This window comes from Lithobates pipiens, unplaced genomic scaffold, assembly GCF_037356315.1.
Source record: "Lithobates pipiens isolate NorthernLeopardFrog02 unplaced genomic scaffold, aLitPip1_a1.2 Scaffold_18, whole genome shotgun sequence".
Classification (NCBI taxonomy): Eukaryota; Metazoa; Chordata; class Amphibia; order Anura; family Ranidae; genus Lithobates; species Lithobates pipiens.
This window is the reverse complement of record NW_027507758.1, coordinates 483,054,951-483,082,311: the sequence shown is the minus strand read 5'-3', so window position 1 is coordinate 483,082,311 and position 27,361 is coordinate 483,054,951. Positions and strand designations below refer to the sequence as shown.

Genomic DNA, 27,361 nt, shown 5'->3' with positions numbered 1-27,361 from the left:
TCTTAGTTTTCTGCCACACACATATTTTTACTTTTAGGCCAAAAAGTTACATTTTGGTCTTATCTGACCAGAACACCTTCAACATGTTTGCTGTGTCCCCCACATGGCTTCTCGCAAACTTCAAATGGGACTTCCTATGGCTTTCTGCTTGCCACTCTTCCATAAAAGGCCAGATTTGTGGAGTGCACGACTAAGTTGTCCTGTGGACAGATTCTCCTACCTGAGCTGTTGATCTCTGCAGTTCCTCCTGGCTGCTTCTCTGATTGATGCTCTCCTTGCCTGAACTGTCAGTTTAGGCGGATGGCCATGTCTTGGTAGGTCTGCAGTTGTGCCATACTCTTTCCATTTTCAGGTGATGGATTGAACAGTCTCCATGAGATGTTCAAAGTTTTTTTTTTTTTTTTTTTTTAAATAACTTAAACCCTGCTTTAAACTTCTCCTGACCTGGCTTGTGTGTTCCTTGGCCTTCATAATGCTGTTTGTTCACCAAGGTTCCCTAACAAACCTCTGAGGGCTTCACAGAACAGCTGTATTTATACCACGATTAAATTACACATAGATGGACTCTACTTACTAATTAGGTGACTTCTGAAGGCAATTGGTTCCACTAGATTTTAGTTAGGGGTATCAGAGTAAAAAGGGGCTGAATACAAATGCACGCCACACTTTTCACATATTTGTAAAAAAAAAAAAAAAAAAAAACACACACATTTATCATTTTCCTTCCACTTCACAATTGTGCGCCACTTTGTGTTGGTCTATCACATAAAATTCCAATATAATACAATTAAGTTTTTGGTTGTAACATGACAACATGTGGAAAATGTCAAGGGGCATGAATACTTTTACAAGGCACTGTATAGTGCAAGCTGACAGTTGTTCCCGATGCCCGAAGGTCATCTTGAATTTGACTGGAAGTTGATCTAGGTTCTTTATCCACCATTCGAACAATTCTTTGTTGCAATCTTTGATCAATTTTCTTTTTCGTTCAGCATCCAGGAAGATTAGCTACAGTGCCATGGGCTGTAAGCTTCTTGACAATGTTGCGCACAGTGGACACAAACATTAAGATCTCTAGAGCTGGACTTGTAACCTTCAGATTGTCCATGCTTTTCCACAATTTTTGCTCTCAAATCCTCAGACAATTCTTTAATGCTCTCTTCTCCATGTGACACATAACAGAAAGGTTGAGTCCATTTTTTTTTACCATTTTAATGGGTTGCCAGGGTGATGTCTATATTGTCCGTACATTGATACAGGTGAGTTTAATTACAGGAGCATCACATCGCATTCACTTGGAACACAATTATTTCTTATAATTTTGAGAAGATGCCGATAATTTTGTCTAGTACATTTTTTGAGATTTGTGTGAATTGTGTTAGATTTGGCCTTTTGTGTCTCTACTGTTTTGTTTTATAACAATACAAACAAAAGAAATAAAACATGAGAACACCTAAACATTTGGAATTGCAACAATTTCCTGGGCAAAGTGGTGCAATATTTGACAGAAATGCAGGGGGGCCACTATTTTTTGCCACGACTGTACATTAAATAAAATAGCGACTACCAGAAATTCTAAACCACAGCACTTGAACTGCATTGCTCTGGTACTTACCATCTCATATGTCTGCATGGCTAACTGCACTTTATCATCACTGTACTCCTTGCATTTGCTATAGGCATTTTGAATGCGCTGTAAATGTTGCACTCTCTGTTCGGGGGTAAAGTCTCGCACTTTATTGATGTATTCGCTAGCCAAGGCATCAATTTCTTTCTTTTTATCTGTTCCAAAAGAAAAGAAATACAGTAATCTTCACACAATGCATAAAGTCCATGATATCACCACCAATATACCAATACACCTCCTAGATTTTGGCTGCCCAATATAAACCTGAATAAGCCTGCAGTTTTTCAGCCATTGTGACCTTGCTGGACATCATGTGCATCCCTCTGACTTTGAGGCGTGGGCTCCCTCTAGGCACACCTGCCCTTAACCTTATTTTAATGCTATATGTGCTTCCACTTAAGAGACTCTGGAAATTTATAGAGTTATGACTGCAGTTTACAGGAGAAGCCTTGATGTGGGCACTGCAGCTTTTGTATATATTTGCAAATGTGTGAAAACCAAACCCTCTGTATTTAACATGAATTGTTAGATGGTTTAATTTGGTTGTTTTGCAGGCTGGCAAGTGTGCTGGGAAATCTGATATGTGTTGCCCTTCCAGGTACACCTTACTGTAAAAGCTAGTTATAGGTTGGGTGGTTGCCACTTTTTGTACTGTTGGCCATAACTGCCCAGCGATAGGACCACACACAATTACTTTTGTTTTTCAGGTATGCCTTTAGTGAGAACATACTGTATAGAAACAAGGTTCCTACAAGCATTTTGTAAGCTGCCACCTGTCCTAATACAACACTCTTCAGACTAGCAATTACAGTGTTAAGAAAATTCCTGGGTATACTTGGCCTATAACACCAACATGAATGCACTGCAGACCACATACCCTCAGTCCTCTGATCCAGGTCACTCATAAGTTGGAAATTTCGTTGAAGCTCACATGGTAGATTTTCTATGCCTTAAGAAAAACAAAAAAAACAAAAGACACATACAAAGTATGACCTTAGTCTCTATGATAAACAAGGGACCAATAATTTTAGCAACGCTTAAGATTAAAAACAAAAACCCTACTGACAAACAATACTAAAACCTACATCAGCCTTTTTACCCCAGAACACCACCTAAAACACTTTACGGTCTTGGAGACTGTCTACTAAAAAGAAATTCATTAGGGCTCAGTGGTAATAATACTCTTAACCTCCCTGGTGGTATTCCCAAGTCTGGCTCGGGGGTGAGATTTCAGTAACAAAATCGGTAACCCCGAGCCAGACTTGGAATCACATCGCAGGATGCATGTAGAGGTTACTATCCTTGTCCCCTGAATCCTGTGATGTCTCCCCGCTGTGATCTGTGAGCCGTCTTGTCTCGCTCGATTCACAGTGCTGATCTCCGTTCCCTGCGAGCGTTGTGAAGCACAGGGACGGTGTTTGGCGCCAAATTCAAAAAGTAAAAAACACAGTATAGATACAGTATACTGTAATATTACAGTACTGCATCAAATTATTACACACCCCCTTTGTCCCTAGTGGTTTGTCCAGTGTCCTGCATGCAGTTTTATACTATAAATACTATTTTCTACCAGGAAACATCTGAATGAATACAGGAAGCTGTGGCTTGGCTCAGGTGCTTGCTGTGGGGACACTCAACAGGAGGGAAGGGCCAGGAGAGCAATGATGGGCACTGTTAGGACTTCACTGATGATCAGTGCCCCGATTATCAGTGTAGATTGCTGCTTACCGGCTCTCTTCTCCTAATGAGCTGTCAGCATGAGGAGAGGGCTGCCGATAACCGACAAATCCTGTTTAAACCATGATTGGACACATGGTAAAGAGCCGCTGTGATTGGCTCTCTACCCCGATCTGTAATCGGCTGTGTACAAAGGACACAGCAATAACATCCCTGCAAATGCGTGCTATATGCGCGATCACGGGAAGACGTGTGATCATGCTGTAGTCGTCATTTGAATATAGCATGGTCATGAAGAGTTTAATTATGCTGCCAAATTAGTGTGTGCTATAAAATTGCCTGCAGCAACATTCCCATTTCTTCTTGCTGGAGGCTGCCATTTTGCTGAAGCCCAGAGCCCCTGAACAGCAGTAAGTCATGAAGCAGAACTAAACCGTGAAGCTTTTCCCAAGCACTCTAGAGCAGACTCATGCATCGAGAATCTGAGTACAACATGTTTGGTCCTGACATTTGCAGGCCACCCACCAAGAAAGTACACGTCATCTTCAACTACAAGGGGAAGAAATTACAGATTAACTACTTGAGATCTGCGTTATAAACAAATGACGGCTACAGCGCGGACCTGCATTGTTGGGACTATGTCTATTGACGTTGTCCCGTCCATGAGCGGCCTGCGTGCCCCCTGAAGGGAGCGTGCAGTGCGCTCTGTGATCAGTGAGTCTAGGAGACCTGCTGGATCACAGATCGGAGTAAGGGGTCAATCCCGACCACTTACCACGTGATCAGCTGTCAGCCAATGACAGCTGATCAAGTGATGTCAACACAGCAGGTAATCGGCTATTTTTTCTCCTCGCGATCCTCCCGATCACTGCGAGCTGCCGCCAGCTCTCAGTGCCCACTACAAGTGCCACCTAGCAGTAGGCAACAGTGCCCACCAGCGCCACCTGTCAGCGCCTGAAGAACAGTGCTGCACATCAGTGTCACCCATCAGTGCCACCTTATCAGCGCATATCAATGAAACAGGAAAATTACCTGTTTGCCAAATCTTATAAGAAACTATTAAACATGATTTTTATTTTCAAAACTTTCCATCTTTTTTTGTTTGTTTAGCAAAAAATAAAAACCCCAGCTGTGATTAACTACCAAACGAAAGCTCTATTTGTAGGAAAAAAAAATTGCTAAAAATGTAATTTGGGTACAGTGTTGTATGACCGCACAATTATCATTCAAAGTGTGTCAGCGCTGAAAATTGGTCTGGGCAGGGGGGGGGGGGGGGGGGGTGGGGTTTAAGTGCCCAGTAAACAAGTGGTTAACAAAGATATCCAATGCAATTGTAATGTTTTTTTTTTTTTTAATGCTGCATTGCCAACTGTCACATTTGCTTGTTTCTTCAACCAAACCATGAAATGGCTGGTGTCATAAGTGATCACATGTGCAGCACCATGGCAGTTGCACATCAAACAGAAGCAGCTTCCGTGGCTGTAAAGGAAAGGAGGGTTTAATTCCACTTTAAAGCAGAAGTAAACCCATCAATTTAAAAGTTTAAAAAAACTGTTATATTCCTGTGCCTACACCTATAGCTAGGGCATTATGCAATTTCAGTCAGAGCTGCATAGTTTGTTTTTATCATCAGATGCCCCCCATCTGCATAGGCAGTTTTGTGGTAAAGGTGAACTATCCCTGTGCTGCAGGATCCCCCCCCTCCTTATACGTACTTGAACCCAATTTCGATCCAACGTTGTGCACAAGACCGCCGTCTCTCTCCCCCCTCACTAGACAGACTGATAGCAGCAGAAGCCATGGGTGGTATAGGTTTTGAGCGTGTACACAATATCCTTTAAGTCCTGCAGGCTTTGAGGTGGGACCTTCATAAATGGGACTTCCTATAGTGTATCCTTGAGCCATGTCTTCTCCAGGTACGTGACATACACACACACACCTGACCATCCATAAAAGAACCTCGGGCCACCTTCTCCCATTGCTCCGTGGTCCAGTTCTGAGGCTCACGTGCCAATTGAAGGTTCTTTTTGGCTGTAGACATGGGTTAGCATGGGTGCCCTGACTGGTCTGTGTCTGCGATCTCCATACATAACAAAATGGATGCTCTGTGTGTTTTGACATCTATCAGAACTAAAGATGAGCTCAGGCGTGTTCGCATGGTCCACGTGCAGAGCCCGCCAGGAAGTCGACGCAGCGCTGAGCTAATCACAGGCAGTGAGACATTGCCCCGATGCGCTGCTGCAGAGATCGGATAATGTCTCACTGCCAGTGATTAGCGCAGCGCCGACTTCCTGGCAGGCTCTGCACGTGGACCATGCAAACACGTCTGAGCTCATCCCTAATCAGAACCAACATTAACTTATGAACGTCATCTACAGGAAGATCACGCACATCAATGAGCCTTGGCAACCCATGACCCGGCCACTGGGTTTCCTTCCTTGGACCACTTCAGACCAGGAACATCGCACAAGAGCTGCAGCTGTGAAGATGCTCTGACCACCGTCTAGTAGGCATTACAACAGAGCCCTTGGCAAAGTCACCTAAATACCTACTGTGTTGTTGTTTTTTTTCCCCCTTCCTGCTTTCAAACATATCAACTTTACCATAATCATAATGTTATGGCTGATCAGTGTACAACCTTGTTATTTTTAAATAAAGTTTCCATTACTCAAAAATCGAAATACGTCAACCATCTACGTCAGCACGTAGCACTCTAAGCTGTGAGCGCGCGCTCACGGGCTGGTGACGCAGTTTTAATTACACGCTCGGCCGATTCTTATTAGAACCGTCCCCGCACCGAGCGATAACAGCCCGGTCTGTCCTGCCCGTTCGCCTCCTCTTAGCCCACACTCACTGTCCAGGTAGTGTTCGAGATACATCGCGGTCGCCATATTCACAAAGTCCGCCTGTTTCCTCCGTCAACCCTCAATCCCGCTCAGCCGCTCGCTAGATTATTCATGAGCCGCTCGTTTCCGGCGCGGCGGGTTGGACGGCTATTTGATTAATATTCATGAGCAGTCCCGCGACTAGCAGCAAGCTCAGGCCGGTTTGCTTCGGATCCGCCTACAGGCATACCAAATTCAGTTCGCCCATTGGAGGATTGCTTGCTCGGCGCTCTCATCCTATTGGCGGAGATCCTAATCTAGTTGGTGGGCGGTTTTCATGAGGACGTGAAACATTCCATTAGAGGAGGCAGCGTCGGCCTCTGGGTGTAGGTTAGAGGGCGTGGCGAGTCTTACGAATCGGTGATTGGTTGGCTAGTCAGAGCGGCGTGTTTGACTGACTTCCGGGTGTTTTTTTAGAGCGCTAGTCTAAGTCTTCGTATTAGTGCTGGTGGTCATGGCGGGACGTCGTGGGGCTTTGATTGTACTGGAGGGCGCTGACAGGGCCGGGAAGAGCACGCAGGCCAAGAGGCTGGTGGAAATATTAAGAGAGCGCGGCTACCAGGCTGAGGGCATGCGCTTTCCTGGTAAGAGAAACGTGTCTTTTGCTACTTCACGTGTCATCCCTTATCTGTCACCAATCACATCTCTGCGAATAAGAAACGCAGCCTGTACTCGAGGTGCAATTAGACCTCGTCCACACTGAGGGTCTGTCTGGTGTTGCGTCAAATACTGTCCCCCATTGGATAGTGTCCGCCTTGTACTGTGCTTGCACAGTACGGAGGATGAGGAGCCACTGAAAGTCTCTGAGGATGAACGACGCCTGCGTACCGATTCCAGGTTCAAGCACCACCATCCAAGTGGGCATAGAGTTAGAATAAAAAATTGGCGAGCGAGGCTGTGCCCAAAGCGTGACGAGCGAGGCCGTGCTCGAGGCGAGTCCGCAAGGGGCCCTGTTACTAAGTGCATACCATATGTCCACTTGCATGGTGGGGCTTGAATCTGGACTCAGGGCAGAAGGTACTATTAAGTGCGCAGGCGCCGTTCATCTTCAGAGATTTTCGGCGTCTCCTTGTCTTCCGTACTGCACTATCTGATGGGGGGACAGTTCTTGGCAGAACACCCAGCTCTTCTAAGTGCCTTTTCTGTTGGTGGGAGGAAATGAGCATTACTAATGCACCTAAAGCTGGGTTCTGCAAATGCCTTTGGGCGTTTATTTATTTCATTGGCCAGTATAGGCGTTTATTTTGGCCATTGATGTGACTACTTGCATGCCCAGTGCTCATACTGGCTGTTCATGAGACCTTCATTTGTTAGAGGAAGTTACGTAGTAGGTGAGATCGAAAAAAGACACAAGTCCAACCTGTGTGTGTGATCATGTGTCATTATTACATTGTACATCCCTGTATGATGCAGTCATTCAGGTGCTTCTCTAATAGTTTCTTGAAACTATCAATGCCCCCCGCTGAGACCACCACCTGTGGAAGGGAATTCCACATCCTTGCCGCTCTTAAAGCAAAGAACTCTCTATGTAGTTTAAGGTTAAACCTAGTTTTTTCTTCTTATTTTAATGAGTGGCCATGCGTCTTGTTAAACTCCCTTCCTTGAAAAAGTTTTGTCCCTAGTGTGTGGTCACCAGTACGGTATTTGTATATGGAAGCCATATCCCCTCTCAAGCGTCTCTTCTCAAAGTAAATTTCCATCTCTAAATTGTACCTAATAGGTAAGCTTTATATATCTCTATCTCTATCCTCCTAAATGTGTACAGTTTAGGAGATTGACATCACTGGCACATGCGCTTTGAACGAAAGGCCTCCTGTGCCGTGAATGGTGGCACGAGAGTGATGCCATAGTGGCTATGGCCAGTCACAGAGCCAGAGCCTGGAAGCAAGATGGGAGCAGCCTCCAGCGATCACATTGCTGGAATACTTTGTTTTCTTCTAAGTTTTGCATAATGTGCTAGAATGCAATACATACTAGTGCATTATGAGTATGGTTGTCCCAATACCAGTATCGGGACTGATACTGAGCATTTGTGCACTCGCACAAATGCTCCTGATACCTGCAACCAGAAGTTGGCACGTGGAGATCCATCTGGCAGCAGTAGAACTATGGGTAAGCAGGCCAGGGATGCAGGGGTCTGCATATTCCATCCAAAACGATGACTGGAGCCGTTGCTTTCGGTACAGGAATTGGCGGCTCTATGTCTCCATCGGAGGGTAAACATCGCAACTCCCATCTTGATACATCCTTCACTCAGCTGCAGTAAGCCAGCAGTGGACATCTTGTTACACCCAGCCCAAACTATATGGGCTAGGTGTAACAAGATGTTCGCTGCTGCCTTACTGCAGCCAAGTGCAAGGTGTACCAAGATGGGCGTCGCAGCATACATATTCTATATAGCATTGCAAAATCCTTCCTTGCCTCTCGTCATTCATGTCATTTATTATGCAATTGCCAATCAGTGCTGAATTTTAGTGACCAAAAGTGCCCATCAGTCAGTGCCCATCAGTCAGTGCCACCTATCAGAGGTGTGCATCTTCACTGGTCTCGCGATTCAATTACGATTATCTGGTCAGCGATTTGATTCGATTCTGCGATGCATCACGATTACTGACTAACTCCCATTTCTGCTTGGGCTGCCTAGGCGGCCCTTCCACCCTGCAATCTTCTGGGACACATCACAGGTCCCAAAAGAATGCGCGGCCATTCAGCACAGCACGGTGAGACATGCTTATCCGGCGGTGAAGCGCCAAGCTGTCACAGCCGAATGCCCACAATAGTATTGCCAGCGCCATGGACAGGCGGGGGAGAGAATGGAGGGTTTGGGTGGCCACGCCGCTGGATTGTGGGACAGGTGAGTGACTTTTTATTAAGAGGATATTTTTTTTTTTTTTTTTTGTAGCTGCTGACTTTTTTAATAATAGATTTAGGCTCGGTTCACACAGGGGGCGACACGACTTGCCATGCCGCGACCTCAGCGACGACTTGCAAATGACTTCTGTATAGAAGTCAATGCAAGTCGCCCGAGGTCGCCCAAAAGTAGTACTGGAACCTTTTTTCTAAGTCGGAGCGACTCGAGTCGCTCCTCTTAAAACGGTTCCGTAGTACAGAACGGGGGCGACTTGTCAGGTCGCGGCACGGCAAGTCGTGTCGCCTCGTGTCGCCCCCCTGTGTGAACCGAGCCTTACTGGAACTTTGAATTAAAAATAACCTCTTCAGCCCTGGAAGATTTGGCTGCTGAATGACCAGGCCATTTTCTTTTTTTTTTTAGCGATTCGGCACTGTTACTTTAACTGACAATTGCGCAGTAGGGTGGCGTTGTACCCAAACAAAATTGACATCCTTTTTTTTTTTTTTTTTTTTTATGTCCTTTTTTTCCCACAAGTAGAGCTTTCTTTTGGTGGTATTTGATCATCTCTTGTGGTTTTTATTTTTTGCGCTATAAACAAAAAAAGCAACACTTGAAAAAAACACCAATATTTACTTTTTGCTCTAACAAATATCCCCATTTTTTTCCCCAAGGAGGACAAAGGGGATCACTGGTGCTCAATGAAGGGGGGGGGGGGGCTTAGTGGGGAAAGATGGGGGGGCTAAAGTGCTTGGTGAGGGCAGATAGGGGTCCTGGTGCCCAATGGGGCAGTTTGGAGGCACTGCCAATCAGTGGGGGAGGGGGGGGCACTGGTGCTCCTTACCTGGCTGCTTGATCCATATGGAATCCTGTAGAAGAATAATCCCCCTCTCACTTTTCTTGTCTGTTGCTTTTTCTCATCTGAAGGGATGCTGGGGATGCCAGTGCAGTGATAGCTCAGACATTTCACAAAATAAATCTTCCTCTGCTCACTTCTCTGACTGATGACATCATCTATTGCAGAGCCCACCAGAGGAAGCCAGGAAGATCACGGTATGAAGAATGTGATGGACAGGCCGCCCTGTGCACCCATTGGCTGAGTAGGCAGCAGCTCCTCTGCCAATGGGTATCTCAAGTTCCCTCATTAGTCCCTCCCTACTGTGTCCTGACATCGTTTAGGAGTCCCAGCCTGCTAGCCTAGTGAACTATGTGGGCGGGCTAGTAGTACAGGACTAATCTCTATTAAAAGGGGATAGCAGCAACCCTTATCTATACTGACTTATCTGACTGAGCATAGGCACTTCTGATGTAACTGCCTGTGCTTGGCCCGCCTCTCTGCTCTCAAGTCTCTCATCTCTCCTGATGTCAGCAGGAATTCTCAGCCCCGCCCGCCTCTTCTGATTTGATAGTGACAGTCAGCGGGTGGGCCTGAGAATTCTCCGCTGACGTGAGGAGAGCTGAAAGTGAGCCAGAGAGCATTTTACACAACGGGGGGATATGCTCGAAGTGCTCTGCCGGGAGCGGTGGGGCAATGACGTCACGGCAATTGATTTCTACTGTCTCATGCATTGATGCTGCATCGGGGACACCCGAATTGCGGTGCATCGATTAATTTCAGCACCCCTACTATCAGTGCTATCTATAACTGCTGCTTATCAGTTTCAGCCAGCAGTCAGTGCCACCTATCATTGCCCATCAAACAGTCACATGACATTAAAAAAAGTACTTGTACTTGGTCTTAAATTGGTATTGGGACATCCCTAATTATGACGACATCGCTTGCAGGTAAAAAAAATGAAGTCCAGTGGTTTACAACCACTTAAAGTGGAGGGCCACCCTGAAAAACAAAAGTACATTAAAATTTAGCAAAAAATGGGTGGGTTCCTGGGGCCTAGACTAGATTACCCATGTTTAAATCGCACTTTATTTCATAAACGTCTGTTTTTCAGAGAGAACAACTGAAATCGGCCAGCTGGTTGGCTCTTATCTTGAGAAGAAAAGTAACCTTGAAGATCACACTGTTCATTTACTCTTCTCTGCAAACCGCTGGGAACAAGTGTAAGTACAGGAGAGCTAAAGTGCTTCCTTGGAAGTAAACCAATGGAAAAATAACCCCAAACATGAAGTACAACAGTGAGGTTGGTTTACAAAAAGCAAATGGGTTGCTTTGCAAGAGAATTGTCCCTTGACTTGGTAAATGACAAAAATCCACTTTCAAAGAATACCCAGTCTTGCAAGGAAAAAAAAAAAAAAAAAAAATGTTCTTGCACACGATTGGATGAGTCAGCTAAGCTTTACCTCATTTACTAAGCGAAATGGAAATTTCCTTGCAAAGTGAACAGAGTATTTGCCTTAAAGCCCAGCTCTGGAGAAAAAAAATCCCTTGCAGTAGGGCTGTACCTGCACTGCAAGGCTAACTTCTTGGCTCCTCCTAGCTCCTGCGAGTACCAGAACTTCAAGACGGTACAGGGGTATCTGTGTGTCTGGAACACAGAGCATCTGACCACTAGTAGTGTGTGTATGTATCTATATCTCCCAATTGGCCCTTTTCCCTCCCTTGTCATGTGACTCATTGGTGTTACAAGGTCTCAGGTGTGTTGAATTTGGTGCTATCGCTCTTATACTGGTCACTGGAAGTTCAACATGGCCCCTCATGGCAAAGAACTGTTGCTCTACATAGTGATGGCCTAGGCCAGTGATGGTAAACCTTGGCGCCCCAGATGTTTTGGAACTACATTTCCCATGATGCTCAACTACACTGCAGAGTACATGAGCATCATGGGAAATGTAGTTCCAAAACATTTGGGGTGCCAGGTTTTGCCATCACTGGTGTAGGCTAGAAGAAGATTGCCAAAACCCTGAAACTGAGCTGCAGAATGGTGACCAAGACCATACAGCGGTTTAACAGGACAGGTTCCACTCGGAACAGGCCTCGCCATGGTCAACCAAAGAAGTTGAGTGCACGTGCTCAGCGTTAAATCCAGAGGTTGTCTAGGGAAGCAGACTAAGGACATGAGACCCAGATAAACTTATTTGGTTCAGATGGTGTCAAGCATGTGTAGTGGCAACCAGGTGAGAAGTACAAAGACAAGTGGCTTGCCTACAGTTAAGCATGAAGGTGGGAGTGTCATGGTTTGGAGCTGCATGAGTGGTGCCGGCACTGGGGAGCTACAGTTCATTGAGGGAACCATGAATGCCAACATGTACTGTGACATGCTGAAACGGAGCATGATCCCCTCCCTTCGGAGATTGGGCCCGCAAGGCAGTGTTCCAACATAATGACCCAAAACACACCTCCAAGACTACCGCTGCCTTGCTAAAGGTGATGGACTGGCCAAGCATGTCTCCAGACCTAAACCCTGTTGCGCATCTGTGGGGAATCCTCAAACGGAAGATCTAACATCAACCAGCTCCGTGATGTCATGGAGGAGTGGAAGAGGACTCCAGTGGCAATTTTTGACGCTCTGGTGGCGAACTCCATGACCAAGAGGGTTAAGGCAGTGCTGGCAAATAATGGCGGCCACACAAAATATTGACACTTTGGGCCCAATTTGGACGTTTTTCACTTGGGGGGGGGGGGGGGGGGGGTGTGCTTACTTTTGTTGCCAGCAATTTAGACATTAATGGCTGTGTTGAGTTATTTTGAGGGGACTGCAAATTTACACTGTTATACAAGCTGTACACTCACTACTTTGCTGCAAAGTGTAACTTCTTCAGTGTTGTCACATGAAAAGATACAATTTTAAAATATTTACAAAAAAATTTGAAGGTTGTGAGATACTGTATTTGTTTGCCCAGCTGCGCTTAAAAGAATTTCAAACAACTAAAGCCTAAGGGCCGGTTCACACTGCGGCGCGAGGCGAGGCGACACGGCTCGCCTCGCCTCGCTCCCGCAAGTCGCCCCCATTCTGTACAATGGAACCGTTCTGAGAGGAGCGACTCGAGTCGCTCCGACTCAGAAAAAAGGTTCCTGTACTACTTTGGGGCGACTTCGGGGGCGACTTGCATTGACTTCTATACAGAAGTCCTCTGCAAGTCGCCGCTGAGGTCCGTGCAAGTCGCGGCGAGGCAAGTCGGAGACGCCTCGCCGCGCATCGCTGTGTGCACCGGCCCTTACATGATGATGAGTACTTAAAAGTGAGTTGTTTATCTTGCCAGGCATGACGTGGTAATAGGTCTTTGTTTTTTTTTTTTTTGTTTTTATTGTATCTTTTCGGGCACAAATATTGGTTGACAACTGTTAGTATTGATGTCAAAGCTGAACTTCAGGCAAATGGCTAATACATACAATAAACACCTAATATGGGAGCAGTTTTACTTGCCCAAGGATTTGTATTTCTGGTCATGCAGTCCTTAGCTGTACACAGCTGTGCCACACAACACAGCCTCTTTTGGCAGAGAAGACCCAGTCTTTCTCTACTGCAGTTAAGTAACACTTAAAAGCCTTGTTCCTCTCCCTGCCTGTGACTACACGATGGATGAGAAGCAACAGGTTAATTAGCTAATCTCTGCTTCTATCGGCATGTGTGCTTATGAGCACTGCAATACAAGTTTCTTGTGCTGCTTTCCTCTCTCCCAGTTGGAGCTCTGCTGTACATGAACTGCAGGAAGTTTAATATCAGTCATAAATATTTACAAACGCTGCTTCCATTTAAAAAAAGCTGTGTGTTTTTTTTTTTTTTTTTTTTTTAATATCTGCCTGAAATGTGGCTTTAAAGCGGAGCTCCGCTGAAATTTTTTATTTTTTTTTGTCCGCAGCTACAAATACTGCAGCTGGTGACTTTTAAAATATGGACACGTGCCTGTGATGTCCTCACCCGAAGGGGTGAGCCAAGTCCTACCCGAAGGGGCAGCACTTGACTTGGTGCCAAGTCCTGCAGTGCTCTATGCCCGGAAGTGGGAGCGAATACCTGGATTGGACAGATATCTGCCCCGAAAGGTGCTAAATGTGACACCAGAGGGGGGGAAATCCGAAAAGTTTCATTTTTGGGTGGAACTCCGCTTTTAAGTGTTCTAGTACAGTTACAATATTCATAATCTTTTATAGATTAGGGTTAAGTCTGTATCTAATTTTTATTATGTTATTTTTTTTGTAGTCCTTTGATGAAAGAGAAGCTAAGGAGTGGTGTCACCCTTGTGGTGGATCGATACGCTTTTTCAGGAGTTGCATTCACAAGCTCCAAAAAGGTAATGTTTAAAAATTAAATATCAATGCCAAATTGTGTTGTGTTGCTCTTGTGCTATATAACGTGGATTTGGATACAAATCAAAACACTTTGGAAGCCGCTATTACCATACAGTTTTGGAGCTGCTTCGATGTCTGAAGCCAAATTAGACGAACTGCTAATGTGTGTCTGTAATTTGGACAACCTTCTGAATGATTTCTACAAACATTTTCCAGGACATCTACTGGAGAGATTGGGTCTCTTCAGGAAACGCAAGCCAAAAATGGTTAAAAGCACATTTCTTTACCTTTTTGTTTCCAATAATCCAGGAACACGCCATGTTTTGTTTGTCTGTGTCAGAATGTTGTGGTCAGCTACTCTCTCTCCTTAAAATGGGCCCAAGGGAATCCAGCCCTCTTTTTGGCCAGACCTTGCCTGAACCTAACCCTTGTTGGGTCTGCCCTAAGGGCAGATCATCTTTTGTGGTTGTCTGTGGGTTACAAAGCTGAGGGCCCTGCCCTTTTGGCAAGAAGCTCCCTGGCTTGTGGGTGATGGCTGGGAGAGGTGGCCTGTTGCAACATTTAATGTTGCTTTTGGTGCTGTGAGTGATACATTACTGGCAGCACGGTTATCAAAGTGTGGCCTGCTCATCCATGCAATTTAAAAGCGGAGAGTGGGCCTGTACAGGGCAACACAGGGCTTGAAACGAAGCTTGCTGGTGCTCGGCCACTCTAGATTCAAATGGTAGGCCAGGCCCCCTCTGCACACTTTGTTATGGAAAATACTGAATAGGACAGTGCAGATTCCAGGAGGCCTGCTGTAGAAGTGTGGTCAAACTCCTCTGGTTCTGAATCCTCCCTGATGTCAAGTCAAAATCTGTATGCATGGTTTAATGAACTGATTGACATATCTTAACTCTGTTTATTTACAGATTTTCTGCTGTTATCTGAATAATGTGTTTTCCTTTTTCTTAATGCTCACACCTACTTTGTAGAAAGCTCCTGACAATTTTGTAACATGCAAAAAAGCGGCAACTGTAATGCTAAGCGTTTAGGGTTTGGGAATATGTGTGAAGACATAGTATCCACCTTTCATTCATATAGATCTATTCTTGAGGACCTAGAGCCCTCCACTTTAAATACTACCCCCCCCCCCCCCTCTCCTCGGTTGGGGACCAGTTTTGCATCCCGACCCAGGCTTCCTTTCCCTGATGGGCTGGTGTTTTGAGGGAGATCCTCAGTAGGGAGTGTTCGGAGAAAGTGATATATGCTTGTGCTAAGTAGAAAACCAATCACTAGACAGATCTATGCAAAAGTTTGGAAAGTCTTCTCTCGTTGGACTCAGACAAGGGAGCGCACTCTCCAAACAGTTCCTACGGTCCTGGACTTCCTCCAGGAGGGGGCCGACCAGGATCTAGCAGTCGATACACTCATAGTTCAGGTCACAGCCTTATCTGTATTCTTCCATAATAGACTTGCCCTGAACTCCCTCATAAGAATTGTCAGCCAGGGAGAGGGTAAACCCCAGTGAGAACAGATTCTCACCATGGGACTTATCCCCTGGTACTATATGGCCTAAATAAATGGGCCCTTTGAGATGTTGGCTCAGGTTTCAGTTGGTTCTTTCCCCTAAAATGGCCTTTCTTCTAGTGATCACAATTGCCAGAATGGTTGACTACCTACAGGATGTGACATTTAAAGAGCCTTTTTCTGTTGCTCCTAGAGGATAGAGTAATTCTCAGGTAGGATCCTTTGTATTTTCTGAACGTGACCTAGCGTTTCCATAGATTAAAGGAAATTATACTTCCCTTCTTGTCAGAATCCCAAGAACGATAGAGGAAAAATTTAATTAGATGTTGTCTACTGGTCTATCTGGAGAGTGAAATGTTTTAGGCGATCAATCCATCTATTGGTTTGTTTTTGTAGCCAGAGACAGGTTCTTCAGGCCTCCAATCTTGTCGATAGCCTATGAGCATTCAGGTAGACCTATCCCAGCTCACCTTAAAGCTCATTCAACTAGATCACTGGGCAGGTGTAGGTGCTTTGATCTAACAGATCTGCAGGGCAGCAACATGGACGAGCCAAAATACCTTCCTGAGGCACTACAGAGTGGCGCTGTTGTCCCCTCAGGACTTGGTGTTCGGCAGGAAGGTCCTACAGGCGGTGGTCACACCCTAAGGTAGGCCTGAACTTCTTATTGTCTCAGGTGTGCCGTCCTGGAAGATGACTGGAGAAAATTACCAGTTACTTACCGGTAACGAGTTTTCTAGGAAATCTTCCAGGACGGCAGTCCTACTTTACCCTTAATTGTTGGTGACGTTTCAATTCTCAGAGTGTACCCTTTGGCACCGATGTGGGCTTATACTTTGTCATAACTGAGGTACAGAGGGAAGGGTGAACCTCCACTTTAAGTAAATTGCGGTTCCCATCTTAGTTTTGCAGTCTAATGTTTTATTGGTGTTTGTTCGAGCACCTCTACGATTTTAAGTGTCTGCTATTGACAGTCAGTGTTAATATTTAGCTACTGAGGTTGATAAGCTTGTAGACCCTTGGACATTTACATTTTTGCCATTGCTTTTTTTTTTTTTTTCTTCTCTCCCCCTTCGCCTTTCAGGACAGCACCTTGGGGAGGGCGTAGCTCCACCTCTTCACAGGAAACACTGCTTGACAACGCCCTTTTAAAAGCGGCTGCTTCCACCATGCTGTCAGTTTTAGTGTTTCCTCCGCCATGGTGGAAGCACTGCTGGGGAACCAGAGGGGATGCGCTCTCTCAAAGGAGAGGGTTTTAGCATTACCTTCAAATTTTATGTTCAAGACCAGCCCAGCACCTTACCGCACGAGGGGGGGGGGGGGGGGTGTTCCGGTGTCCCTTCCTTTGCTGGCACACAGGAGTAATGGGTTGCTGGAGGTCACCTGCCCATGGTGTTCGGGGGCTGTGGGTGTACTCAGAACGAGTGTTCGATGCCAGGCCTTGGCATGGTGGCGTTGAATCCCAGACGGCGAGTGACGCCAGTTCCAGTAGGTGGAGACTTTCGGCAGGGCATAGCAGCGATTGGTTCCAGCTGCTGGAATGCAGGAGGAAAGGCCGGGACTTCCTTTTGTTTGGTCATGGAGGACACCATTCAAAAGCACACAGGCAGCGGCTGCAACATTCATTATGGAGGAAGAATCGTCAACAGCAATGGCAGATGCAGGCGCCCAGGTTCCCAGCCAGTCCCAGGTAGGAGAGGTACAGTGGTTCCTCTTTCCTTGTCTATCACTGTTTTTTTTTTTTTTTTTTTTTTTTTTTTCTTTTTAACAAAAACCTGCAGCTGTCTGCTTTGGTGTAAAAAAAAAAAATATGTTTTATTAGTTTTTTCAAGAAAAGAAAACATACAAACTTCCAGAGTAAGGATTTTACAGAATAGACATTAACAGAAGAATCAGCCAAGTTCAGTTTAGACAAATCAACAAATACAGACAGATAATTGTATCAACTCACGTCTACAGCTGGCAGATAAAACATTTACATACCATTACTTATACTGCAAGTAGAACATATGCATTGTCCGTAAATTTGCTATTCGCTTAGGTAGTGGGCATAAACCAGAAATGGACAAAGAAAAATAAAACTGAAAAGATGGTTGACACCAAAATAATACAACTAAGAGATTTGGGAAGGGATAGGAAAAATGGGAAAGGCTAGGGGGGGTTTGAGATGGACCTGGTATTCCATTTCTGTTTAGAGGTATAATGGCAGCTCAATGATATCTAACCCTCCATATCTTCCACACATCATCCCGCTGTCAGTAAAATTCCATTCTCTTACTGATCAGTCAACTCCGGTCATGTTGATTAGAAGACAGATTTATTACAGATGTACAGTACAAACGGGTGATGGATCCTTCTAGCCAGAAGTTCCACAGCAAAATCGCACACCTAAAACTGTAAGCAACTACTTTATAGTAATATTTGGCAAACTGCCATTGGCTAGAGCACACTGGTGACTCGTGGTACATTGTCGGCTTTATTGCCAAATCCAGAGTGCTTTTACAAGGTTTCCTAATATGGTAACATCTGCTAGTTTCTTAAGTATTGCCCCGGGCCTTGGTCAGGACTTAAGAAAGTTGCATAAACATTAAGCCTGCGCCCTTTTTAGCTACACAAAGTACATATAAGGAACAAGGCAAATATCGATATCGCCTGTAATTCTTTGCACATTTCTTATCATTCCCTCCTCTGATATCTATATTTGCTTCCTCAACTTATTATTTCAGTGCAGGTCCGTTCCACAACTGGGTTTTCAGACCTTGCTTCCTTTTAGAGGAGTACTCTCATCATCATAGATATCTTCTCCTTGGAACTGTGTGGTACATTGTCCTGGCTGTCTCAATTTAATCTTTGAGAGAGTCCTCGAATACAGGGAATAGAACAACATCCACAAATGACTAAGATGGCTAAAACCACGTCGATAGAGATCAAACATGAGGTGACAAGTCCAGTCCATTTCCCAAACCAACCTTCAAGCCAGTTTGTGAATGGATCATTAATACCTGAGTTTTCTGCTAATTCATTTGATAAAGCTGTCAATCCTTCAAGGGCTCTAGTCACGGTTACTCCAGGAGCTGTATTGTTAGGAATAAAGGTGCAACACATACCGCCAAACATTTTACAGACCCCTCCTCTTTCTGTTAGATCATATCTAATGCCATCTTATTCTGCCATGCCATCAGAAAGGTAGGGGCTAATTGCTCTGCTAATCCCTTAACTGCATCCCTGGTGTAGTTTACAAACCTTTGTTAGTTATATTGTGTGTGTGTATATATAGTTAATCCAGTCAACATTCTTGTTTACTGTCACCCACCAAAGAGACTCAAATCCAGCTGCCACTTGATTCCTAGCCTTAAACTCGCTCGACACTCCACGTGGAACCCCAATCTCATCCATGTAGATCTGGGGGTCAAAAGACCCTGCAGGAGAGGTGTCCTTCTGCTCCTCTGGTGACCCTTCTTCCAAGGGGACTCTGACAGTAAGCGCAGAGGCATTGCCAGCTGTTCCAGGGCACAATCCCCTCGGGAATTGGCTGGGATTCTCGCTCTGAGCCTCTTATCTCCGCATAACCACCAGACGTCCGCCCTCTGGGTATCGTGCTCAACCCAGTCGTCACCCTCTCCCTTTACAATTTTGTTAATCCTCTCCATGCAGTAGTCATCCGGTAAAGACCCCAAATCTGTGCCACTCTCATTCCCCGGAAGTGCAAAACAAGTGAAGTTGCCAGGGTATGCCATGACAGCTGGGGGTATCTGAGGTCTCTGAACCTGGGGAAACAAACTTAACGTGTGACAGGAAGTGTTGGTGTCAGGTTTGTATGTTTTTTTGATACAGCTTCAGCATACACCCTAAGCCATCTGGATCTGTATTATTTTTTAACCAGTTGCCGACCGCCGCACGCCGATGTACGTCGGTAGAATGGCACGGGCAGGCATAAGGACATACATGTACGTCCCTTGCCTCCTCGGGCCCCCGACCGGTGCCTGCGGCGGTCGGTATTCGTTCGGGAGCGATCCCGGACGAGGGGACGGCCATTCATTCATGGCCACCCCCTCGCTATCGCTCCCGACGAATAGAAATCCCCGGTGACATCACTTCCTCTCCTGTAATGTAAACACAGGAGAGGAAGTGATGTATTCTCTCCTCCGTGTCGGTATTTTTCGTTCCGACACGGAGGAGAGCGGATCAGTGAGTTGCACCAACACTCTACACACACAGAACATGCCAGGCACACTCACACCCCCCCTTTACCCCCCCGATCACCCCCCCCAATTACCCCTGCCCCCCAGTCACAGTGACACCAATGTCATTTTTTTTTTTTTTTTTTTTTTGCATTGGTGTCATTTTGTGACTGTAATAACTGTTAGGGCAGTTAGTTAGCCCCCTTTAGTTCTAATGTACCCCCCTAACCCCCCCAATAAAGGTTTAACCCCGTGATCACCCCCCGTCGCCAGTGTCACTAAGGCTGGGTTCACATTGCAGCGGTTTATGAGAACGAATGTGATTCGCACCGCACTGCAGTGCAAATCACATCCGATCTCTGTGCGATTCAAGTTCCGCCATTCGCCGCACCCGCCACACCCGCCGCAAATTCGCACGGGACCCTTTTTTTGGCCCGCAGCAGAATCGGATCGCATGGGTGTTCACACCATGCGATCCGAGTTTGCAGATCGCACTGCGATATGCGAACTGATCTGGGGGTGTCAGTAACATTTCACTGACACTCCCAGCAGTTCGCATAGGGCAGTGTGAATTGCCGCCGGGAGGCATGCGATGCGGGAACCCGCCGCGGATTCGCGGCGTTTCCGCGGCGTTTCCGCATCGCTCCAGTGTGAACCCAGCCTAATAAGCGATCATTTTTCTGATCGCCGTATTAGTGTCACAGGTGACGCTAGTTAGGCAGGTAGGTATTTAGGTTCGCCGCAGCTTTTTATAGCGCCAGGGACCCCCATATACTACCGCATAAAGCCCCCTGATTGCCCCCTAGTTAACCCTTTCACCAGTGATCACCATATAACTGTTACAGGTGACGCTGGTTGGTTAGTTATTTTTTTATAGTTTCAGGGCACCCGCCATTTATTACCTAATAAAGGTTTAACCCCCTGATCACCCGGCGGGTGTCATTTGTGACTAATAACTGTTAGGGCAGTTAGGGTTAGCCCCCTTTATTTCTAAGGTACCCCCCTAACCCCCCCAATAAAGGTTTAACCCCGTGATCACCCCCCGTCGCCAGTGTCACTAAGGCTGGGTTCACATTGCAGCGGTTTATGAGAACGGATGTGATTCGCACCGCACTGCAAATCACATCCGATCTCTGTGCGATTCGAGTTCAGCCATTCGCCGCACCCGCCGCAAATTCGCACGGGACCCTTTTTTTGGCCCGCAGCAGAATCGGATCGCATGGGTGTTCACACCATGCGATCCGAGTTTGCAGATCGCACTGCGATATGCGAACTGATCTGGGGGTGTCAGTAACATTTCACTGACACTCCCAGCAGTTCGCATAGGGCAGTGTGAACTGCCGCCGGGAGGCATGCGATGCGGGAACCCGCCGCGCATTCGTGGCGTTCCCGCATCGCTCCAGTGTGAACCCAGCCTAATAAGCAATCGTTTTTCTGATCGCTGTATTAGTGTCACAGGTGACGCTAGTTAGGCAGGTAGGTATTTAGGTTCGCTGCAGCTTTTTATAGCGCCAGGGACCCCCATATACTACCGCATAAAGCCCCCTGATTGCCCCCTAGTTAACCCTTTCACCAGTGATCACCATATAACTGTTACAGGTGACGCTGGTTGGTTAGTTATTCAGGGCACCCGCCATTTATTACCTAGTCTCACTAGTGTACCCCTAAATTTAGGGGTGTCTACTTTCCAAAATGGGGTCATTTGGGGGGGGTTTGTGCCATCTTGGCATTTTATGGCCTTCAAAACTGTAACGCCCTTAGAAAGCCTGAAGGCGGTGCTTGGTTTTCGGGGCCCCGTACGCGGCTAGGCTCCCAAAAAGTCCCACATATGTGGTATCCCCATACTCAGGAGAAGCAGCAGAATTTATTTTGGGGTGTCATTTCACATATGCCCATGGCATGCGTGAGCAATATATCATTTAGTGACAACTTTGTTAAAAAAAAAAAAAAAAAAAAGTTTGTAATTTTCCCGCAACTTGTGGCAAAATATAAAATATTCCATGAACTCAACATGCCTCTCAGCAAATAGCTTGGGGTGTCTACTTTCTAAAATGGGGTCATTTGTGGGGGTTTTGTGCCATCTTGGCATTTTATGGCCTTCAAAACTGTAATAGGTAGTGAGAAGTGAACTCAAAAATTTACGCCCTTAGAAAGCCTGAAGGCGGTGCTTGGTTTTCGGGGCCCCGTACGCGGCTAGGCTCCCAAAAAGTCCCACATATGTGGTATCCCCATACTCAGGAGAAGCAGCAGAATTTATTTTGGGGTGTCATTTCACATACGCCCATAGCATGTGTGAGCAATATATCATTTAGTGACAACTTTGTGTAAAAAAAAAAAAAATTTTTTTTTTTTTGTCATTATTCAATCGCTTGAGGCAAAAAAATAAAATATTCAATGGGCTCAACATGCCACTTATCAATTTCCTTAGGGGGTCTACTTTCCAAAATGGGGTCATTTGGGGGGGTTTTGTACTGCCCTGCCATTTTAGCACCTCAAGAAATGAGATAGGCAGTCGTAAACTAAAAGCTGCGTAAATTCCAGAAAACGTACCTTAGTTTGTAGATGTGACAACTTTTGCGCAAACCAATAAATATACAATTATTGACTTTTTTTTTTACCAAAGACATGTGGCTGAATACATTTTGGCCTAAATGTATGACTAAAATTGAGTTTATTGGATTTTTCTAATAACAAAAAGTAGAAAATATCATTTTTTTTCAAAATTTGCGGTCTTTTTACGTTTATATCGCAAAAAATAAAAATCGCAGAGGCAATCAAATACCATCAAAAGAAAGCTCTATTTGTGGGAAGAAAAGGACGCAAATTTTGTTTGGGTACAACATTGCATGACCGCGCAATTACCAGTTAAAGCAGCGCAGTGCCAAAGTGTAAAAAGACCTCTGGTCATTTACCAGCAAAATGGTCCGGTCTGAAAGTGGTTAAGGGAAAGGGCACTGTAGCTAGCTGGGGTCTGGCCCCTGCACAGACCAAGCAGTTCTTCCTTCTTCTTTCAGGGTATTAGCAGTATATATTAACCATTCAAGCCATTCATTCTTATCCTGGTATCCTGTTTCTAATATTCTAGTTTCTTCCACTGTGAGATTGGTGAATCTCACTGTTGGTCCTCATTAGCTAATTCTTTCTTCTTGTTTTGTCTCATTCTTTGGTTTGACTTCAAGGAAGATTTTTCCCAAAGGGTCAGTTCCTGATATCCAAGCTCCTATACGCTATAACCTCTGATCTTCTAGTTTAGGGTCCTTCAGGGAAATCAATAATATATTGCAATTCTTTGGTTCCGTACAGGGAGAGTGGGTGGCTTTAGTTATGGTTAATCTATTCTTTAAATCTCCTGCTGCTGGTATCTCATATCCCCTAATCCTGGGCTGCAGTTGTCCACATGACTGAATCCCAAGTAGTACATCCGGTAGTTCCAGTCAAGTAGCACACATTTGTCTGCCCAGGTCAGCTTACCTGCTATCTTATCTCCACAATCTGTCATCTGGCAGAAATCCACCTCTATAGTACTGGTGGTTCCCTCAACAAAGGTGAGGTTCAATGCTCTTCCTGTCTCTTTCCAATTGATTGGTTCCACTATCCTCCCATGTCTCCTACCTCCCTGTATAGAGACCTCTCCTAGAGTCACCAATGCTGCCACGAGGAACAAAATCCCTACCATCCTATCTGAAGTGAGGGGGGCCTAAATAGGACCTTTTCCTTCACCAAGGTTGAGACGAGCAGACCTTTTATCTGCCTCCTGTTGTAGTTGGACTTTTTCCCCCTCCTTCAGTCTTTCTGTCCCTACTCTGCCTATGTTTACCTTTTTACAGTGGGATTGGTGAATCCAGGTAGTCCTTACTACTCCCACCGCAGTAAGAATTTCTGAAAGGAGTACTTGATATGGACCATCCCACTTAGGGGAGTGCCAGTGCTTTTTTGATCACCTTGATGAGGACCCAGTTTCCGATTTGTACTTTATCTTCTCCTATGGGCTCTCCTTCTGGAATGGAACACACTTGGTTAATTTATTTCTATTTTAATGATCTTAGTATGTATTCTGCTGAGGTTCTCTCCACTTCCTCTGTGTGGGTTTGATTTGGTAATAAAGGTATTTTAAGGTCTACCATACATCATTTCAAATGGACTCAGCCCCTCCTTAGTGGGGGTGATGTGCATGCTTAAAATAGCTAGTGGGAGACAGTACATCCAATTTTTCACTGTCTCTGCCATAGCCTTTTTTAGCTTGCTCTTTAATATCCCATTATGTCTTTCTACGAGCCCTGCTGACTGAGGGTGATATGCACAGTGATTCTTTACTTCTATACCCATCCTTTCTGTTAAATGTTTTATGGTCTGATTTACAAAATGTGGACCATTATCACTATAAATCTTCTCTGGTATCCCAAATCGTGGAATGATATCTTTTAGGCTTTAACAGGATACTGTTAAGGCATCAGCACTTCCTGTGGGGAATATCTCTACCCATTTGGTCAATGCATCAATGATTACCAAACAATATTTCTTCCTTTCACATTTGTCTAATTCAATAAAATCCATGCAAATGTGTTGGAATGAATATTGAGGCGTGGGGGACTTCCCTTTCTGTGGTTTTATGCCCCCCCTGAGCATTATATCTTGCACATATAATGCATTGAGAACAAAAAGTCTTTGAGTAGTTTGTAAAGCCATAGGCTGCTACCACTTTATTTAGTATCTCACTCATCCCCCTTTTTGACACATGTCACTCCATGGGTCAAGAATGCTGCATACTTAAAGACTTTGGCAGGACTGGTTTGTTCTCTGGAGAGATGGATATATATGTCCTCCTGGAGGGTGCATCCTTTTGTGACCCAAAGTTGTTTTTCAGATGGGGGTGCACAACTTTGCATATCCTTCAAAATTGTGTGATCTAATTGTATATCTTCCTGTTGTACTAAGATTTGTGTAGATTGATTAGCTGCTTGTTTAGCAGCTTTGTCTGCTTTTTTTTTTTTTTTTTTTTTTTTTTATATTCCTCTTGCATATTGGGTCTTTGCCTTTTGTATGGGTCTGACATTTACATATTGCCAGCTCCATTGGAAGCTGAATAGCATTGAGTAATCCTAAAATGAAATCAGTATGTGAAATGGGTTTGCCCCCAGAAGTGACCATTTTTTTTCCATTGCTGGGCAAATGCATGCACTGTAGAAAATGCGTACTGGCTGTCTGTGTAGATGGTGGCCTTTTTCCCTTCAGCTAGGGTACATGCTCTTGTAAGAGCGATTTAATTCTGCTACTTGTGCTGAGTAAGGTCTAGGTAACATTTCAGCTTCCAGTACCTCTGTGTGATGACTGCATATCCAGTAGCATTCGTGCCATCAGGATTCTTTCTGCTGGATCTGTCAACAAAAAGTGTCATGTCAGAATATGGTAATGGCATGTCTTTAAGGTCACTCCTAGGTAATACCTTCTCAGCAATAGCGGCCGTCCAATCATGTTTTTCACCATCTGTTGGTATTGGCAGAAGTGTGGATGGTTATATGCGGTTGTATCAAAAGCACAGTCATACAGGATAAGTGTCTTGCTGGGCTAAGGTGTGAAATTTTCTGTTGTAGTAATATTACTGATACAGCATGTGGGACCTTTTAACCACTTGCTTACTGGGCACTTAAACCCCCCTCCTGCCCAGACCAATTTTCAGCTTTCAGCGCTGATGCACTTAGAATGACAATTGCGCGGCCATACAACACTGTACCCAAATGACAATTTTATCTTTTTTTTTTTTTCCCACAAATGGAACCGTTCGATCCACCACCTAATCCTTGCTTCCGGCTCGAAAGGACCATATCCGTAAAATTCCGTTCTCTTACTGATCAGCCAACTCCGGTCATGTTGATTAGAAGACAGATTTATTACAGATGTACAGTACAAATGGGTGATGGACCCTTCTAGCCAGAAGTTCCACAGCAAAATCACACACCTAAAACTGTAAGCAACTACTTTATAGTAATATTTGGCAAACTGCCATTGGCTAGAGCACACTGGTGACTCATGGTGCATTTCCATTGCCAAATCCAGAGTGCTTTTACAAGGTTTCCTAATATGGTAACGTCTGCTAGTTAAGTATTGCCCCAGGCCTTGGTCAGGACTTAACCACTTCAATACCAGGCACTTAAACACCTTCCTGCCCAGACCAATTTTGAGCTTTCAGCGCTGTCGCACTTTGAGTGACAATTGCGCGGTCATGCTACACTGTACCCAAATGAAATTTTTATCATTTTTTTCCCACAAATAGAGCTTTCTTTTGGTGGTATTTGATCACCTCTACGGTTTTTATTTTTTGCGCTACAAATAAAAAAAATACCGGAAATTTTTTTTTTTGTTGTTTGTTTCAAAACTTTGTAAATATGTACGTTTTCTCCTTCACTGATGGGCACTGATGGGGCTACACTGATGGGCACTGATAAGGTGGCACTGATGAGGTGGCATTGATGAACACTGATAGGTGGCACAAATTGGAATGGATGGGCGGCACAGGTGGGCACTCATAGGCAGCATTGGTGTTATACTGTACTAATGGATGCCAATCAGTGCCAAACAATAATGCATGCCTATTGTGGGCACTGATTGGCATCCATTGTGCTGACTGGCATCCCTGGTGGTCTAGGGAGGATTACCTTTTCCCTGGTGGTCTGGTGGCGCCCCTGGTGGTCCAGTGTGGGCATCCTCGGGGGGGCTGTGCTGATAATCGATCAGCACAGACCCCCCCCCTGTCAGAGGAGCAGCCGATCGGCTCTCCTCTACTCGCGTCTGACAGACACGAGTGAGGAAAAGCCGATCACCGGCTCTTCCCATGTACACTGTGATCAGCCGTGATTGGACACGGCTGATCACGTGGTAAAGAGTCTCCGTTGGACACTTTTTACCGAGATCGTAGTTGCCGGGTGTCAGACTGACACCCCGCAACAACGATCGCCGCGATGTGCACCCCCGGGGGCACGCAGCGGCTCATAATCCTGATCACGTCATATGACGTCCGATCAGGATTATGAAACCACTTTGCCACTGTCAATTGCCTATAGGGCGGGCGGCAAGTGGTTAAGAAAGTTGCATAAACATTAAGCCTGCGCCTTTTTAGCTACACATAGTACATATAAGGAACAAGGCAAATATCGATATCGCCTGTAATTCTTTGCATATTTCTTATCACTCGCTATACACCTCTACTCAGTCTTTGCAACAATATAGTTTCGTAGATACAATTAGTCTTAACATTGGTGTAATTTTTTTTATTTGCAGTTCAGCAAGGAGTGAGACTCTGGGCACTTAGGGTGTTGGTTGTGGGTGTTATCCATTCTCCTTTTTAGAGGCTATAGCTAAAGAAGGACCTTGGGATTATTTTGTTTTCTCTGTTTCAGAAAGCTACTGCCAAGTCAGAGAACATCAGGGAAAAATTGCCCCTCATGCAAAAAA

The 27,361-nt window shown here is 45.2% G+C and overlaps 2 protein-coding genes across 2 annotated transcripts in view; one reads left to right on the top strand and one right to left on the bottom strand.

The window, feature by feature from the left end:
- Positions 1 to 6,391, bottom strand: part of ING5 (inhibitor of growth family member 5) — a 29,605-nt gene extending 23,214 nt beyond the window's left edge. The window contains exons 1-3 of the mRNA XM_077488437.1: positions 6,159 to 6,391; positions 2,505 to 2,576; positions 1,616 to 1,782 (exon numbers count right to left, since the gene is read on the bottom strand). Coding sequence (XP_077344563.1) covers positions 1,616 to 1,782; positions 2,505 to 2,576; positions 6,159 to 6,195 — 276 coding nt within the window. The 5' untranslated portion in view covers positions 6,196 to 6,391. The remainder of the gene's footprint in view (positions 1 to 1,615; positions 1,783 to 2,504; positions 2,577 to 6,158) is intronic.
- A 103-nt stretch (positions 6,392 to 6,494) lies between these two features.
- Positions 6,495 to 27,361, top strand: part of DTYMK (deoxythymidylate kinase) — a 51,864-nt gene continuing 30,997 nt past the window's right edge. The window contains exons 1-3 of the mRNA XM_077488438.1: positions 6,495 to 6,773; positions 10,987 to 11,095; positions 14,134 to 14,224. Of these exons, the coding sequence (XP_077344564.1) occupies positions 6,644 to 6,773; positions 10,987 to 11,095; positions 14,134 to 14,224 (330 nt within the window). The 5' untranslated portion in view covers positions 6,495 to 6,643. The remainder of the gene's footprint in view (positions 6,774 to 10,986; positions 11,096 to 14,133; positions 14,225 to 27,361) is intronic.